At 51.1% G+C, this 17737-nt stretch overlaps 1 protein-coding gene across 2 annotated transcripts in view; it reads left to right on the plus strand.

Moving 5' to 3' along the window:
• The window catches only part of mms19 (MMS19 homolog, cytosolic iron-sulfur assembly component), a 104356-nt gene extending 86863 nt beyond the window's left edge, over nt 1–17493 (plus strand). For both annotated transcript variants that reach the window (XM_068053140.1, XM_068053141.1), the window contains exons 28-31: nt 7814–7978; nt 8918–8977; nt 12445–12545; nt 13700–17493. In XM_068053140.1, coding sequence (XP_067909241.1) covers nt 7814–7978; nt 8918–8977; nt 12445–12545; nt 13700–13727 — 354 coding nt within the window. In that variant the 3' untranslated portion in view covers nt 13728–17493. The remainder of the gene's footprint in view (nt 1–7813; nt 7979–8917; nt 8978–12444; nt 12546–13699) is intronic.
• The last annotated feature ends 244 nt before the right edge of the window (nt 17494–17737 follow it).

Genomic DNA, 17737 nt, shown 5'->3' on the forward strand with positions numbered 1-17737 from the left:
GAGGGTCTGATTGGCACAGGTCAGATTGACTGGGAGGGTCTGATTGGCACAGGTCAGATTGACTGGGAGGGTGTGATTGGCACAGGCCAGATTGACGGGGAGGGTGTGATTGGCACAGGCCTGATTGACGGGGAGGGTGTGATTGGCACAGGCCAGATTGACTGGGAGGGTCTGATTGGCACAGGCCAGATTGACTGGGAGGGTGTGATTGGCAGAGGCCAGATTGACGGGGAGGGCCAGATTGGCACAGGCCAGATTGACTGGGAGGGTGTGAATGGCACAGGCCAGATTGTCGGGGGAGGGTGTGATTGGCACAGGCCAGATTGACTGGGAGGGTCTGATTGGCGCAGGCCAGATTGACTGGGAGTGTGTGATTGGTGCAGGTCAGATTGACTGTGAGGGTGTGATTGGCACAGGTCAGATTGACTGTGAGGGTGTGATTGGCACAGGCCAGATTGACGGGGAGGGTGTGATTGGCACAGGCCAGATTGACGGGGAGGGTCTGATTGGCACAGGCCAGATTGACTGTGAGGGTCTGATTGGCACAGGTCAGATTGACTGGGAGGGTGTGATTGGCACAGGCCAGATTGACGGGGAGGGTGTGATTGGCACAGGCCTGATTGACGGGGAGGGTGTGATTGGCACAGGCCAGATTGACTGGGAGGGTCTGATTGGCACAGGTCAGATTGACTGGGAGGGTCTGATTGGCACAGGCCAGATTGACTGGGAGGGTGTGATTGGCAGAGGCCAGATTGACGGGGAGGGTGTGAATGGCACAGGCCAGATTGACTGGGAGGGTGTGAATGGCACAGGCCAGATTGTCGGGGGAGGGTGTGATTGGCACAGGCCAGATTGACTGGGAAGGTCTGATTGGCACAGGCCAGATTGACTGGGAGGGTGTGATTGGCACAGGCCAGATTGACTGTGAGGGTGTGATTGGCACAGGCCAGATTGACTGTGAGGGTGTGATTGGCACAGGCCAGATTGACTGTGAGGGTGTGATTGGCACAGGCCAGATTGTCGGGGAGGGTGTGATTGGCACAGGCCAGATTGTCGGGGAGGGTGTGATTGGCACAGGCCAGATTGTCGGGGAGGGTGTGATTGGCACAGGCCTGATTGACGGGGAGGGTGTGATTGGCACAGGCCAGATTGACGGGGAGGGTGTGATTGGCACAGGCCACACTGACGGGGAGGGTGTGATTGGCACAGCCCTGATTGACGGGGAGGGTGTGATTGGCACAGGCCAGAGTGACGGGGACGGTGTGATTGGCACAGGCCAGATTGACGGGGAGGGTGTGATTGGCACAGGCCAGATTGACTGGGAGGGTGTGATTGGCACAGGCCAGATTGACGGGGAGGGTGTGATTGGCACAGGCCAGATTGACTGGGAGGGTGTGATTGGCACAGGCCAGATTGATGGGGAGGGTGTGATTGGCACAGGCCAGATTGACTGTGAGGGTGTGATTGGCACAGGCCAGATTGACTGTGAGGGTGTGATTGGCACAGGCCAGATTGACTGTGAGGGTGTGATTGGCACAGGCCAGATTGACTGCGAGGGTGTGATTGGCACAGGCCAGATTGACTGTGAGGGTGTGATTGGCACAGGCCAGATTGATGGGGGAGGGTGTAATTGGCACAGGTCAGATTGATGGGGAGGGTGTGATTGGCACAGGCCAGATTGATGGGGAGGCTGTGATTGGCACAGGCCAGATTGCCTGTGAGGGTGTGATTGGCACAGGCCAGATTGATGTGGAGAGTGTAATTGGCACAGGTCAGATTCATGGGGAGGCTGTGATTGGCACAGGCCAGATTGACTGTGAGGCTGTGATTGGCACAGGCCAGATTGACTGTGAGGCTGTGATTGGCACAGGCCAGATTGACGGGGAGGGTGTGATTGGCACAGGCCAGATTGACGGGAAGGGTGTGATTGGCACAGGCAAGATTGGCTGGGAGGCTGTGATTGGCGCAGGCCAGATTGATGGGAAGGGTGTGATTGGCACAGGCCAGATTGACGGGGAGGGTGTGATTGGCACAGGCCAGATTGACGGGAAGGGTGTGATTGGCACAGGCCAGATTGACGGGGAGGGTGTGATTGGCACAGGCCAGATTGATGGGGAGGGTGTGATTGGCACAGGCCAGATTGACTGGGAGGGTGTGATTGGCACAGGCCAGATTGACTGGGAGGGTGTGATTGGCACAGGCCAGATTGACTGGGAGGGTGTGATTGGCACAGGCCTGATTGACGGGGAGGGTGTGATTGGCACAGGCCTGATTGACGGGGAGGGTGTGATTGGCACAGGCCTGATTGACGGGGAGGGTGTGATTGGCACACGCCTGATTGACGGGGAGGGTCTGATTGGCACAGGCCATATTGTCGGGGAGGGTCTGATTGGCACAGGCCAGATTGACTGGGAGGGTCTGATTGGCACAGGTCAGATTGACTGGGAGGGTGTGATTGGCACAGGCCAGATTGACGGGGAGGGTGTGATTGGCACAGGCCAGATTGACTGGGAGGGTGTGATTGGCACAGGCCAGATTGACTGGGAGGGTGTGATTGGCACAGGCCTGATTGACGGGGAGGGTGTGATTGGCACACGCCTGATTGACGGGGAGGGTCTGATTGGCACAGGCCATATTGTCGGGGAGGGTCTGATTGGCACAGGCCAGATTGACTGGGAGGGTCTGATTGGCACAGGCCAGATTGACTGGGAGGGTGTGATTGGCAGAGGCCAGATTGACGGGGAGGGCCTGATTGGCACAGGCCAGATTGACTGGGAGGGTGTGAATGGCACAGGCCAGATTGTCGGGGGAGGGTGTGATTGGCACAGGCCAGATTGACTGGGAGGGTCTGATTGGCGCAGGCCAGATTGACTGTGAGGGTCTGATTGGCACAGGTCAGATTGACTGGGAGGGTGTGATTGGCACAGGCCAGATTGACGGGGAGGGTGTGATTGGCACAGGCCTGATTGACGGGGAGGGTGTGATTGGCACAGGCCAGATTGACTGGGAGGGTCTGATTGGCACAGGCCAGATTGATGGGGGAGGGTGTAATTGGCACAGGTCAGATTGGGAGGGTCTGATTGGCACAGGTCAGATTGACGGGGAGGGTGTGATTGGCACAGGCCAGATTGACTGAGGGTGTGATTGGCACAGGCCAGATTGATGTGGAGAGTGTAATTGGCACAGGCCAGATTGACTGTGAGGCTGTGATTGGCACAGGCCAGATTGACTGTGAGGCTGTGATTGGCACAGGCCAGATTGACTGTGAGGCTGTGATTGGCACAGGCCAGATTGACGGGGAGGGTGTGATTGGCACAGGCCAGATTGACGGGAAGGGTGTGATTGGCACAGGCCAGATTGGCTGGGAGGCTGTGATTGGCGCAGGCCAGATTGACGGGGAGGGTGTGATTGGCACAGGCCAGATTGACGGGGAGGGTGTGATTGGCACAGGCCAGATTGACGGGAAGGGTGTGATTGGCACAGGCCAGATTGACGGGGAGGGTGTGATTGGCACAGGCCAGATTGACGGGGAGGGTGTGATTGGCACAGGCCAGATTGATGGGGAGGGTGTGATTGGCACAGGCCAGATTGACTGGGAGGGTGTGATTGGCACAGGCCAGATTGACTGGGAGGGTGTGATTGGCACAGGCCAGATTGACTGGGAGGGTGTGATTGGCACAGGCCAGATTGACTGGGAGGGTGTGATTGGCACAGGCCTGATTGACGGGGAGGGTGTGATTGGCACAGGCCTGATTGACGGGGAGGGTGTGATTGGCACACGCCTGATTGACGGGGAGGGTCTGATTGGCACAGGCCATATTGTCGGGGAGGGTCTGATTGGCACAGGCCATATTGTCGGGGAGGGTCTGATTGGCACAGGCCAGATTGACTGGGAGGGTCTGATTGGCACAGGTCAGATTGACTGGGAGGGTCTGATTGGCACAGGTCAGATTGACTGGGAGGGTGTGATTGGCACAGGCCAGATTGACGGGGAGGGTGTGATTGGCACAGGCCTGATTGACGGGGAGGGTGTGATTGGCACAGGCCAGATTGACTGGGAGGGTCTGATTGGCACAGGCCAGATTGACTGGGAGGGTGTGATTGGCAGAGGCCAGATTGACGGGGAGGGCCAGATTGGCACAGGCCAGATTGACTGGGAGGGTGTGAATGGCACAGGCCAGATTGTCGGGGGAGGGTGTGATTGGCACAGGCCAGATTGACTGGGAGGGTCTGATTGGCGCAGGCCAGATTGACTGGGAGTGTGTGATTGGTGCAGGTCAGATTGACTGTGAGGGTGTGATTGGCACAGGTCAGATTGACTGTGAGGGTGTGATTGGCACAGGCCAGATTGACGGGGAGGGTGTGATTGGCACAGGCCAGATTGACGGGGAGGGTCTGATTGGCACAGGCCAGATTGACTGTGAGGGTCTGATTGGCACAGGTCAGATTGACTGGGAGGGTGTGATTGGCACAGGCCAGATTGACGGGGAGGGTGTGATTGGCACAGGCCTGATTGACGGGGAGGGTGTGATTGGCACAGGCCAGATTGACTGGGAGGGTCTGATTGGCACAGGTCAGATTGACTGGGAGGGTCTGATTGGCACAGGCCAGATTGACTGGGAGGGTGTGATTGGCAGAGGCCAGATTGACGGGGAGGGTGTGAATGGCACAGGCCAGATTGACTGGGAGGGTGTGAATGGCACAGGCCAGATTGTCGGGGGAGGGTGTGATTGGCACAGGCCAGATTGACTGGGAAGGTCTGATTGGCACAGGCCAGATTGACTGGGAGTGTGTGATTGGCACAGGCCAGATTGACTGTGAGGGTGTGATTGGCACAGGCCAGATTGACTGTGAGGGTGTGATTGGCACAGGCCAGATTGACTGTGAGGGTGTGATTGGCACAGGCCAGATTGTCGGGGAGGGTGTGATTGGCACAGGCCAGATTGTCGGGGAGGGTGTGATTGGCACAGGCCAGATTGTCGGGGAGGGTGTGATTGGCACAGGCCTGATTGACGGGGAGGGTGTGATTGGCACAGGCCAGATTGACGGGGAGGGTGTGATTGGCACAGGCCACACTGACGGGGAGGGTGTGATTGGCACAGCCCTGATTGACGAGGAGGGTGTGATTGGCACAGGCCAGAGTGACGGGGACGGTGTGATTGGCACAGGCCAGATTGACGGGGAGGGAGTGATTGGCACAGGCCAGATTGACGGGGAGGGAGTGATTGGCACAGGCAAGATTGACGGGGAGGGTGTGATTGGCACAGGCCAGATTGACGGGGAGGGTGTGATTGGCACAGGCCAGATTGACTGGGAGGGTGTGATTGGCACAGGCCTGATTGACGGTGAGGGTGTGATTGGCACAGGCCATATTGTCGGGGAGGGTGTGATTGGCACAGGCCATATTGTCGGGGAGCGTCTGATTGGCACAGGCCATATTGTCGGGGAGGGTCTGATTGGCACAGGCCAGATTGACTGGGAGGGTCTGATTGGCACAGGTCAGATTGACTGGGAGGGTGTGATTGGCACAGTTCAGATTGACGGGGAGGGTCTGATTGGCACAGGCCATATTGACGGTGAGGGTGTGATTGGCACAGGCCTGATTGACGGGGAGGGTGTGATTGGCACAGGCCAGATTGACGGGGAGGGTGTGATTGGCACAGGCCAGATTGACGGGGAGGGTGTGATTGGCACAGGCCAGATTGACTGGGAGGGTCTGATTGGCGCAGGCCAGATTGACTGGGAGGGTGTGATTGGCACAGGCCAGATTGACTGGGAGGATGTGATTGGCACAGGCCAGATTGACGGGGAGGGTCTGATTGGCACAGGCCAGATTGACGGGGAGGGTCTGATTGGCACAGGCCAGATTGACGGGGAGGGTCTGATTGGCACAGGCCAGATTGACGGGGAGGGTGTGATTGGCACAGGCCAGATTGACGGGGAGGGTGTGATTGGCACAGGCCATATTGACGGGGAGGGTGTGATTGGCACAGGCCAAATTCTCGGGGAGGGTGTGATTGGCACAGGCCAGATTGACTGGGAGGGTGTGATTGGCACAGGCCAGATTGACGGGGAGGGTGTGATTGGCACAGGCCAGATTGACGGGGAGGGTGTGATTGGCACAGGCCAGATTGACGGGGAGGGTGTGATTGGCACAGGCCAGATTGACTGGGAGGGTGTGATTGGCACAGGCCAGACTGACTGGGAGGCTGAGATTGGCACAGGCCACACTGACGGGGAGGGTGTGATTGGCACAGGCCACACTGATGGGGAGGGTGTGATTGGCACAGGCCTGATTGACGGTGAGGGTGTGATTGGCACAGGCCAGATTGACGGGGAGGGTGTGATTGGCACAGGCCAGATTGACGGGGAGGGTGTGATTGGCACAGGCCAGATTGACGGGGAGGGTGTGATTGGCACAGGCCAGACTGACTGGGAGGGTGTGATTGGCACAGGCCAGACTGACTGGGAGGCTGAGATTGGCACAGGCCAGACTGACTGGGAGGCTGAGATTGGCACAGGCCACACTGATGGGGAGGGTGTGATTGGCACAGGCCACACTGATGGGGAGGGTGTGATTGGCACAGGCCTGATTGACGGTGAGGGTGTGATTGGCACAGGCCAGATTGACGGGGACGGTGTGATTGGCACAGGCCAGATTGACGGGGAGGGAGTGATTGGCACAGGCCAGATTGACGGGGACGGTGTGATTGGCACAGGCCAGATTGACGGGGAGGGAGTGATTGGCACAGGCCAGATTGACGGGGAGGCTGTGATTGGCACAGGCCAGATTGACTGGGAGGGTGTGATTGGCACAGGCCAGACTGACTGGGAGGCTGAGATTGACACAGGCCACACTGACGGGGAGGGTGTGATTGGCACAGGCCACACTGACGGGGAGGGTGTGATTGGCACAGGCCTGATTGACGGGGAGGGTGTGATTGGCACAGGCCAGATTGACGGGGAGGGTGTGATTGGCACAGGCCAGATTGACGGGGAGGGTGTGATTGGCACAGGCCAGATTGACGGGGAGGGTGTGATTGGCACAGGCCAGATTGACGGGGAGGGTGTGATTGGCACAGGCCAGATTGACGGGGAGGGTGTGATTGGCACAGGCCAGATTGACGGGGAGGGTGTGATTGGCACAGGCCAGATTGACTGGGAGGGTGTGATTGGCACAGGCCAGACTGACTGGGAGGCTGAGATTGGCACAGGCCACACTGATGGGGAGGGTGTGATTGGCACAGGCCAGATTGACGGTGAGGGTGTGATTGGCACAGGCCAGATTGACGGTGAGGGTGTGATTGGCACAGGCCAGATTGACGGTGAGGGTGTGATTGGCACAGGCCTGATTGACGGGGACGGTGTGATTGGCACAGGCCAGATTGACGGGGAGGGAGTGATTGGCACAGGCCAGATTGACGGGGAGGGAGTGATTGGCACAGGCCAGATTGACGGGGAGGGTGTGATTGGCGCAGGCCAGATTGACGGGGAGGGTGTGATTGGCACAGGCCAGATTGACTGGGAGGATTTGATTGGCACAGGCCAGATTAAGTGGGAGGGTGTGATTAGCGCAGGCCAGACTGACTGGGAGGCTGAGATTGGTGCAGGCCACACTGTCGGGGAGGGTGTGATTGGCGCAGGCCAGATTGAGTGGGAGGGTGTGATTGGTGCAGGCCAGATTGACGGGGAGGGTGTGATTGGCGCAAGCCAGATCAATTGGCCATGTGTAATTGGTGTAGGTTTAGATCAGATGAGCGTGTCTGTTGGTGTGCTGCTGGTTTTGACCATTGCTGCTTTTTTCCTTTCCCAGCTGCTGATGCTGTTGTTGGAGGCCCTGTCCTGCTCAGACCAGGTGGTCCAGTTGTCCACTCTGGGGTGTTTGCATCCTTTGTTGCTGGATGCCCCACAGATCATGAGCTTGCACGTGGAGACCTTGGTGAACAAACTGCTCAATCTGACTACTAGCCCTGCCATGGTACGTATAGAGAACTGAGACAGTGTGGCTTTCATCAAGAACCAAAGCATTTGATCATGCAATCTAACTCCATTCAACCTTGTCCTTGACTCTCTCCTCCAGGCATGGAAACCTGGGGTGCTCGAGGTGAAGGGCATTTTCCCTGGTGATTTTATTGAGTTCTTAAAACTTTACATTCTACTATTATATTAGGCTGTGGTACATTCTGATTGCATGGTGATTTGACCAATCGAGGTTTCTTGCCTTGACTACAACAACTTGCATTATATAGCACCTTTAACATAGTAAAACATCACCAGGAGTATGCTTGCCCTGGGAGTGTGTGCAGGTTAGGGGATTTTAGGGTCTTGGGGAAGTGGGGTGGACGAGTTGCCACCAGGAAAGGCATTTTTCAAGTGGCAACATTTTGTTTGGGATTTATGCCTGTAACTCTCCACAAAGCATGCTCCCTGTGTCATAGAGTTGTACAGCACAGGAGGGTCATTCATTCGACCCCCTTTCAGCTCTTTGAAAGAACTATCCAATTAGTCCCAAGCCCCAGCTCTTTCCCCATAACCCTGTAATTTTATATTTTTCAAGTATTTATCCAATTACTTTTGCAAGTTACTATTGAATCTGCTTCCACCGCCCTTTCAGGCAGCGTATTCCAGATCACAACAACTCGCTGTGTAAAACAGCTCTCCCATCTTGTCTCTGGTTCTTTTGGCAATTATCTTAAAACTATGAAAATGTTTCAGTTTTCCACTTACTTCAGCACAGCTGGTTAGGGCAAGGAGTGCGGGTTTCTTCCTCTCGATTTACTAGTGCCTCATTCATGGTAGCATCCAAGTAGAGGTGCCTTCGCGATAATGATGCATCAGTCGTTTATCAGTAGTTTGCTGGAAAGGTTTGCCTTTTTGCCTCCTTACTGATACCAGTTTGTGTGTGTTTTAATTGCAGAAAGTCCGTATTGCGTCCTTGCAGTGCATGCATGCACTGACCAAGCTGCCTCCGCATGTGGTAAGATTTGTACACATTACCTATTGGACTTGTATTTATATGGAAGCATATCGTCTCAAAGCATCTCATGCAGTTAATTCCTCCCTCTAGATCCAATTGCTGTTAAGCGAGTGAAGTGAACAGGCATTTTGTGCACAGCAAGATCCCACAATCACCAATGAGATGAATGATTTTTTCCCCCGTTTTTTTGGTGGTGTTAATTGAGGGAGGAATGTTGGCCAGGAGTCTTGCTGCTCTTCAAATAGTTCTATGGGATCTTAACATCCACCAGAACAGGCGGGGCCTCAGCTTAATGTCTCATTCAAAGGACGACACCTCTGACAATGCAGCACTTCCTCAGTGGTGATGCCATGTCTACAGGGGAGTGCGGTCTGATGCTATGGGCTATAATAGTGATATACGCTCGTATCACAGTACATGATGTTTTAAATCCGTCATTCTGCCAATTCACATTTCTTTTAAAAAGAACACGGTCAGTTGAAATGTGTACAAATGATGACAGACAGGAAAGGACCCTCTGGTCCATTCAGCCTCTCTGACACAGTTATGATGCATCACACTATTTGCACTCCCTACCTCACCCAAAACCTTGTGACCTCCTGGGAGAGGTGGATAAACAGAAAAAATTGCAGACCAATTTGGGGATTGAAACTAGTCTAGGAGATCACTCTGTTTTTGATTAATCTTACACCGTACCTCTTTTACGATGTGATCTCCTCCCCAGCCAGAAAAACATCCAGCTGTCGCTCAAAGGAATTCAGTGAATCGAGGTCTGCTGCACAAGATGATTGCAGTTCCAGAGGTTCATGACTCTTGGGTGGCGGGGATAACCATCTCCTGACCTCCAATTTAGATTCAGCTTTATACAACTTGGGATTGTGACCCCCCCTGGTCCTCCCTAACCTATTTATTTGAAGTAAACTGATGACCTGAACACAACCTTGTCAGCCTCAATCAAATACTGCATTTTTCTACAGCCTGGGGTTCAGCTCTTTGAACAGCTCTTGATAATTAAGGTGCTTCAATTCAAAGTGACTCCTGACAACACAGCAGCCCGCTCACGTCATCAGAGCGCTCCAAGCTGCACACATGCGCAAACGGTCTCCTGCTCGCAGTAAGATGATGCACATGTGCAGGAAAACATCATCAGCTGCTCGCTGCTGCCGCCCCACTGGCTGCGCTCCCCCCCCCTTGGCCACTTGCTCCAGGCCTTGATGCTCCTCGCTTCCCCTCACCCCGCTCTCCTTCCGCTCGCTCCCCGCTCTCTTTCCGCCCCCCCACCCCCCCCCCCCCCCCCCCCCCAAGCTGCTAGCTCCAGACTGCGCCACATTCCTCCTCTCAGCCACTCGCTCCTACATCACCCCTCACGGACCGCCTTGCTTCTTTGGGTGGCGCGGTGTGGGAGTGAGTGGCCGAGAGGAGGGAAGCAGCAGAGAGAGATCCTGACATCATCAGTTGCAGGCTGACCTGGAAGTCTCATTTTATCTTGAAAGATCGCCCTTAGAGACAGACTGTGCAGTCTCATCTCTCACTGATATTGTATCAGAAGCAGACACATTATTATTCCTAGACGCCAGGAAACAGAGTGAGGTGAACGATGTTCCAGATTTAACACTCTTTGCCCTGTTGAACTCTCTGCAATCTTTCAGCTCTCATCGTTCTTTGTGACTCTGTGAGGGACAGTTTCAAAGTGATGACATTAATCTGGGACTATTCGAGCGGCCAGAGGGCGGGGCAGGGGAAGCGCGGAGCAGTATCAAACCAGAGTTTTGTCTTTGTCAATAAAAATCAAAACAGTTGAGCAGGAGACATCCAAGAAATTATACAAATGAAGCAATGGCAGGAGGGAGCGGGGATCTGTTGGGGGAGATGGAGGTGGCAATGGCAACCTTTGAGGGGATTTTTGGATTGAAATTGTTTTTCTGTGATAATTTGAGCAGCGCCATCTTTAATCCTGGCAGCTGCCTGAACGTCAGAGTGATGTTTCAGTGGAAGAGGCTGCATTTGCGCCTGTGCTAGTACTGCGCCGCCTAGTGGTTGCGTTGTCAGCAAATCAAGCCGCAATTAATTTAGTGGCCACCTTCTTGCACCCTTTCCAAAGCCTCAATATCAACCACGTGAGAAGTCCAAAACTGGGCACAGAATTTGAGACCACCCAGGGTCTAGTAAAGGACAAAACAGTATGTCTTGTCTATTTGTCAGTCGTCCTGTAAATACACCCCAACATCCTACTCATTCTCGCTATTGCTTCACGACATTGCTCATGAACCTTGATATCTATGACTAGATTGCCCAGATAGCTTGCTTTCTTCACCTGATTCACTGCTTTTCCCTGAAGGGTCTATATATGTTCAGCATACACTCTGTTCACATACATCACACTACAATTTTCCAAGTTCAAATATAATTGATCACACTGAACCTGTTGGATGGCCATTCCTTCAGTTCTCTTGCATAGTGGCACATTATACTGCATCTCAAATGTGTTAGGAAAGATTTCCTCTGTTCAGTATTTCTGATGAATTTGTAAGCAGACAATATTGATGAGCACACTTGTGTTTCTATATGATTTGGACAAGTTGAGTGAGTGGGCTAATACATGGCAGATGCAGTATAATGTGGATAAATGTGAGGTTATCCACTTTGGTAGCAAAAACTGGAAGGCAGAACGGCTATACACTGAGAGGGGAATATGCAACGAGACCTGGGTGTTCTCGTACACCAGTTGCTGAAGGTCAGCATGCAGGTGCAACAGGCGGTAAAAAAGGCAAATGGTATGTTGGCCTTCATAGCGAGAGGATTCGAATACAGGAGCAGGGATGTCTTGCTGCAATTATACAGGGCCTTGGTCAGGCCATACCTGGAATATTGTGTGCAGTTTTGGTCTCCTTATCTGAGGAAAGATGTTCTTGCTATAGAAGGGAGTGCAGCGAAGGTTTACCAGACTGATTCCTGGGATGGCGGGACTGACGTATGAGGAGGGATTGAGTTGTTTAGGATTATATTCGCTGGAGCTCAGAAGAGTGAGGGGGGAATCTCATAGAAACCTATAAAATTCTAACAGGACTTGACAGGGTAGATGCAGGAAGGATGTTCCCGATGGTGGGCGAGTCCAGAACCAGGGGTCATAGTCTAAGGATATGGGGTAAACCTTTCAGGACTGAGATGAGGAGAAATTACTTCACCCAGAGAGTGGTGAGCCTGTGGAATTCACTACCACAGAAAGCAGTTGAGGCCAAAACATTGTATGTTTTCAAAAAGGAGTTAGATATAGCTCTTGGGTCTAAAGGGATCAAAGGGTATGGGGCGAAAGCGGGAACAGGCTACAGCCATGATCGTAATGAATGATGAAGCAGGCACGAAGGGCCGAATGGCCTATTCCTGCTCCTATATTTCTATGGAGAGGTCAGATCCAGGTGTGGATGCAACTTTTATTTGATGCTTTTAAATTTGCTTCCTCTCTGCAGATCCTGCCATATAAAGCTCGGGTAATCCAAGCCCTGGCTGAACCCTTGGATGACAAGAAGCGACTCGTGAGGAAGGAGGCTGTCGCAGCTCGGGGAGAATGGTACGTATGGGATATATCATGTGTTACAGGGAAAATATAGAACTCTGTTTATAATCTGTGGAAGTCCAGTCTTTTTACTCAAGGGGTCGGTGGGAGGGTAGGTTGCAGGCAGGGGTCCAAGATGGAGACTTAATGTTCCAATTCAGCAGTGAATAGCTGAGTGATACAGAGCATGTTCCACTGCTGGTAAATGCTGCAGCAATGATCTTGGCCACACCAGTATGGGAACGTTGTAATGGGCCACCCTGAGCTGGGAGGAGGAAATCATTGCGGGTGCCAGTTCCTGGTCACTATCCTATGAAGGGATGCAAAGAAATGAGCTTCCCTCACACTGCAACCACCCACCTGCCCTCCATGAGCCCCTTTACTCAGTACAGGAACACCTCTGTAGATCTGCCTTGCCCCATCTGGTATTGGCTACTTCAGCAGGAACTGAGCCAGTCACCCTCTGATATGTGTGATGTAGCTTCAGACCATGTATTTACAAGGTCCTGGGTGGGAGATCTGCTCAGCAGGAGACACCCATGGCAAGACAGACACCTCCCTTACAGACAGGGAGATTTAAGGGTAGGAAAAGACCAGCTGCTCCATCAAACCTGCCTATGCCTCATGACTGCTGGGGCATCACGAGCAGACGCTTCTTGCCTCCACTGCTATGTAATCCCCTGGCAGAGCCAAAAAATGAGAGGAAAAAATCAGAGCCAATAAGGGGAAATAGAAACTCTGGAAAATTTCTCTCCAACTCCGTCAGGCAATCGAAATCAGCCCAGAAACCACACCAGATATTATCTGTAAAGACATTTGCCTACTGTATGAAATCTTTGCTCCAGTTAAGATCAGGTCCCGCTCCCACTTGAAGGCAGAGAGTCAATTATTTCCTGTGATCATAATGATCAGAAGTGAAAATGTGATGGGAAACTGGCTGCAGTGCTGCATTTCCCAGGCCAGAAGGCCCTCAGTTGGAGCCTGATCAGTGCTGAGTCAGCTGTTTTCGAAACTCCTCTAAACACCCAGAAGAGAAAGTTAGTTTGGTGTTTAGGTTAGCAAAAGGTGGATTTAGATACAGCAACTATCTCTTTACATTTATATTTAATATTAAAGTTATAACATTTGTTTTTTTTCCCCCATTTCTTATCTCCAATTCTCTTCCCCAGGTTTCTGTTAGGGAGCCCAGGCAGCTGATGAGACAAACTGACCTGAGAGAGAGAGAGGAGACAATCAAACAAGGCCTAGCCTGTCCTGCACATTTACAACCCAGCGGCCTGTTCAACACAACATTCCAAACCCCAACAAAAAAAAAACACAAAGTTAAACCATTTCTTACAAAACGAAAACCTACAATTTCCAGCAGAGTTGGAAGACTGACATGATGAAGAATTTGCACCTTGATGTTTAACCGATTAACAAATATTTAAACAAGCACATTTCATTTTGCACCACGTGTAGTTTCGATGCCCAGTGTTGCAAGTGTGATAACCCACCCCTTTTAGGATACAACAAAGCAACCTCGCAAAATCTGAACAAATCACCTCATTCATTCTAGTACTGAGCAAAGATTGAGAGAGATACACGCTGTAGGGCTGCTGTATCAAACGGCTGCTGGGCGCTTCTGTTGAATCGTTGCTGATGGTTAATTCCATTCCTGTTCTGTACAGGAAAAGACTGTATACAATATTGGGCAACCCAGGAGTGTGTTACAGGCTGTAAACCAATTGAGGGCTTCAGGGGGTTTATATATAGAACAACAGATATCCAGGAGTGAGTTACAGACTGTAATTTAATTGAGGGGTTCAGGGGGTTTATATATAGAATAACGGATGGCCGGGAGTGAGTTATAGACTGGAATCTAATCAAGGGGGGCGGGGGGTGGTGTTGTATATAAAAAGAGAGGTACCCGGGAGTGAGTTACAGACTGGAATCTATACTCGAGGGGTTCATATTTGAAATCACTGTAATGAATTGTGTTCTTCTAAAATGCATCACCTAGCAGATCTGCTCATGGTGAGTCAGGTGGTGCATGGTTTGATAGCAACAGGAACATTGTACCATATTCTTTTGGGCCTCCTTATCTCGAGAGACAATGGATACGCGCCTGGAGGTGGTGAGTGGTTTGTGAAGCAGTGCCTGGAGTGGCTATAAAGGCCAATTCTAGAGTGACAGGCTTTTCCACAGGTGCTGCAGAGAAATTTGTTTGTCGGGGCTGTTACACAGTTGGCTCTCCCCTTGCGCTTCTGTCTTTTTTCCTGCCAACTACTAAGTCTCTTCGACTCGCCACATTTTAGCCCCGTCTTTATGGCTGCCCGCCAGCTCTGGCGAACGCTGGCAACTGACTCCCACGACTTGTGATCAATGTCACAGGATTTCATGTCGCGTTTGCAGACGTCTTTAAAGTGGAGACATGGACGGCCGGTTTGATAGCAACAGGAACATTGTACCATATAACGCACAACATATTGTACTGCTGTTAGGTTGAAGTTGCTTTTTGTTGAGCCCTGTTTTTTTTTTAAGGCTGTACGGCCTAACTGCTGTAAGTAAACACAAGTCAGTTTGAGTGCAATTTGTGCAGGTGAAGATGGTTTGAAGATTGCCAAGTGCTTGTAAGTTTCCAGCTGCAGGCCAAAATACCTGTCTTGTGAAAATTATGACCCTTTTAAAGTGTGACAGATACAGCCAAACGCAAATTGTTCTGGAGTGTGAGACCTAGGGGTAGTGATGCATCTTTTACTGAGTGATGAACGTGAGTGGACATAGGTCCAATGTGAAATAACAATATGCTGAAGATCTATATCTGCCAGTCAGCACAAACTGGGAGAAATCAGAGAAGTAAAATCTCTTGCAGTTTTTTTTTTTTGTGTGCATTTCATTGCTACTCACTCTTAGTGTAGTCTGTGTGTGTATGTTGTTAAAGGGCATGGTATTTGCACACTGGCCACTTGAGCGAGGGGAAAGCGGGTGTGTTTGGGAAAGTGAAACACAGCAGGAAAAGGGATGATGATGGAAAGCTGGAAAGAAAAAGTGACAGGAGGGCCAGAACTGGAAACTGATTCTCTGCCACAATGCATAGAAATGCAGTTTCCATGAGTTCTAAGGTGACTTTCTGGCTCCTGATTCCCATCCTCCTCTCACCAATAAAACTTTCCTCCACCAGTAAACCCCTTGATTGAGGGTCTCTCCTCAAATGGCCCCCACTCACCGGCCTTGGGTGAGGAAAAACCAGGTTGGCACTGTTAATAGCTGGCTGCTATTAAGAGGTATTTTGATGCAGTGTTTGCACTTTTTTTTTTTCCTTTGCAGCCTGTCCATCTTGGGGTGGGGTCAGTGTCCCACCTGTCTGGGCTTCTCCACATTGTACCCACCTCTGCCAGTGAAAGGCTGCAATGTAACAGTATACAGGTTGATCCCTTGTTCGGATGGGACTCGGGGCCTTGCAGCGCTGTTCTCTAGTTCAGGAATTAATTGGAGGGGAGCGGCATAAAGGCTAATATTGGAAAGTTTTTCTTGATGCTTGTGTTTGCTCCTGGAATACTCGACTGCTTACGGCCAGGAATAGCCCAGTCTGCACTGAATTAAGCTGATTTCAGCCAGGACTCCCATCAGGTCACTATCATTGGCCTCTGTGATGGTAAAATTGGCTCATGTTCCCTACCATGAATCAACACCTATTGGGAGGAGTTCATCAAGAATTGGCTTGAGAAAAAGTTATTTACTGGGTGCACGTTGCTAGCTGTGTTACAGAGCAAAAACACTGTACAGGTACGAGACAGTGTCTGGTTAAAGCAAAGGAGAAAATTACTTTCAAGTCAATATAATCACTGACTATTGTTTTATGGATATCCTTCAGTCATAGAAAGCTATTAATCCATAGAGCTCCCTCTGTTGCATCACTGGCCAATACTGAACCCTACCAACCTCACTGCATGGTATCCATAGTGATCTCACTGTTCTATCATTGACAGCATTGCCCCTCCCAGATATACATTAATCTATGGAGTTCCTATCATCGCCTGGTGCTCTGTAATGTTCTACTAAACCAGCAATGTTTTCAGCTTATATACACGATTGCTTCTCTGTCCTTTAATCACTGCCTTTGTATGGACTCAATGGTGTGTGCGCTGTGAAGGGGGAGCATTGTGTATTCTCCTAAGTGTTTCCCCCAACGTGACTGCTCTCCACAGCCCAATAGAGGGAATTTGAGTTTTCACCTTGTATTCCCTCCTCCCACCTCTTCATTGGTAAATTTAATTTTCCCTTAGGTGGGCTTTGCCTTTGTTCATTGCAGCTCCCTCCTCAATCCTGCTAACTCAGCTGCAACTGTTGTCAATTGGAAGGTACACTAGCATTCTCGCTATGTCCTGTAACTTAGGCTACTGCCATCTTGTCTTTTCCCATTGTGAGGTTGCAGGGAGAAAGAGGGCAGGTTTTAACTTTATATTTCCTTCTCTGCTGTCATTCCTGCCAACATTGAAATGTGATTATTGTGCCAGCTCCCACCCTCATTCATTCCTGGGATCACTCTCTCCAGCAAATTGCTGCTTCCCAATGCTATAACCCTAACCTTCCCTTCCCTCTTCAAAACATTTCTAAAGAAAATAATTCTGCAGTTCAGAGAGCTGGCAGTTTCTTGACATGAAACAGGTATAAATGTGTCCAAGGAGGATCACCTTGCTGTCCCATTTTAACCCTTAGCTGCCTCTTGCTCCCAGCTCAATACCATTCCCTTCTTTGGCTCATGGATTTACTGGAGCCACATAGATCACAACACATTATGAATAAGTTGCTTTTACATAGAACAAAGGAGGTGGTGAAAGTGAAGGGGTGACATTTAAAGCCTTTAGCGGTTGCACCCGACTAGTTTACAATGTGATTTGCAACTTTTAATAACTTTTAATGCAAGATTAACTCCCAACTGGAGGAATAATTAACATTTAAAATAAACATTTTTTTTGTATTGGTGTTTTTTTTTTCTGAAGGATATACTTTTAGACTAAGAGCTGGAAGGTAGGATTAGACTGGTAGCTCTTTGAGACGACCACCATGATGTAAGTAACTGCTGTTTAAACACTAATATTAAGGGACAGTACTAATGAAACAGGAGAAATCAGAGAGCGATCAGGTAAAAACGATTTCTTTTAGCTTAGCCAACAGTGAGGGAGAGAATTGGAGGAGGTTTGGGGAAATAACAACTGGCAAAC

This window comes from Heterodontus francisci, chromosome 20 (assembly GCF_036365525.1).
Source record: "Heterodontus francisci isolate sHetFra1 chromosome 20, sHetFra1.hap1, whole genome shotgun sequence".
NCBI lineage: Eukaryota > Metazoa > Chordata > Chondrichthyes > Heterodontiformes > Heterodontidae > Heterodontus > Heterodontus francisci.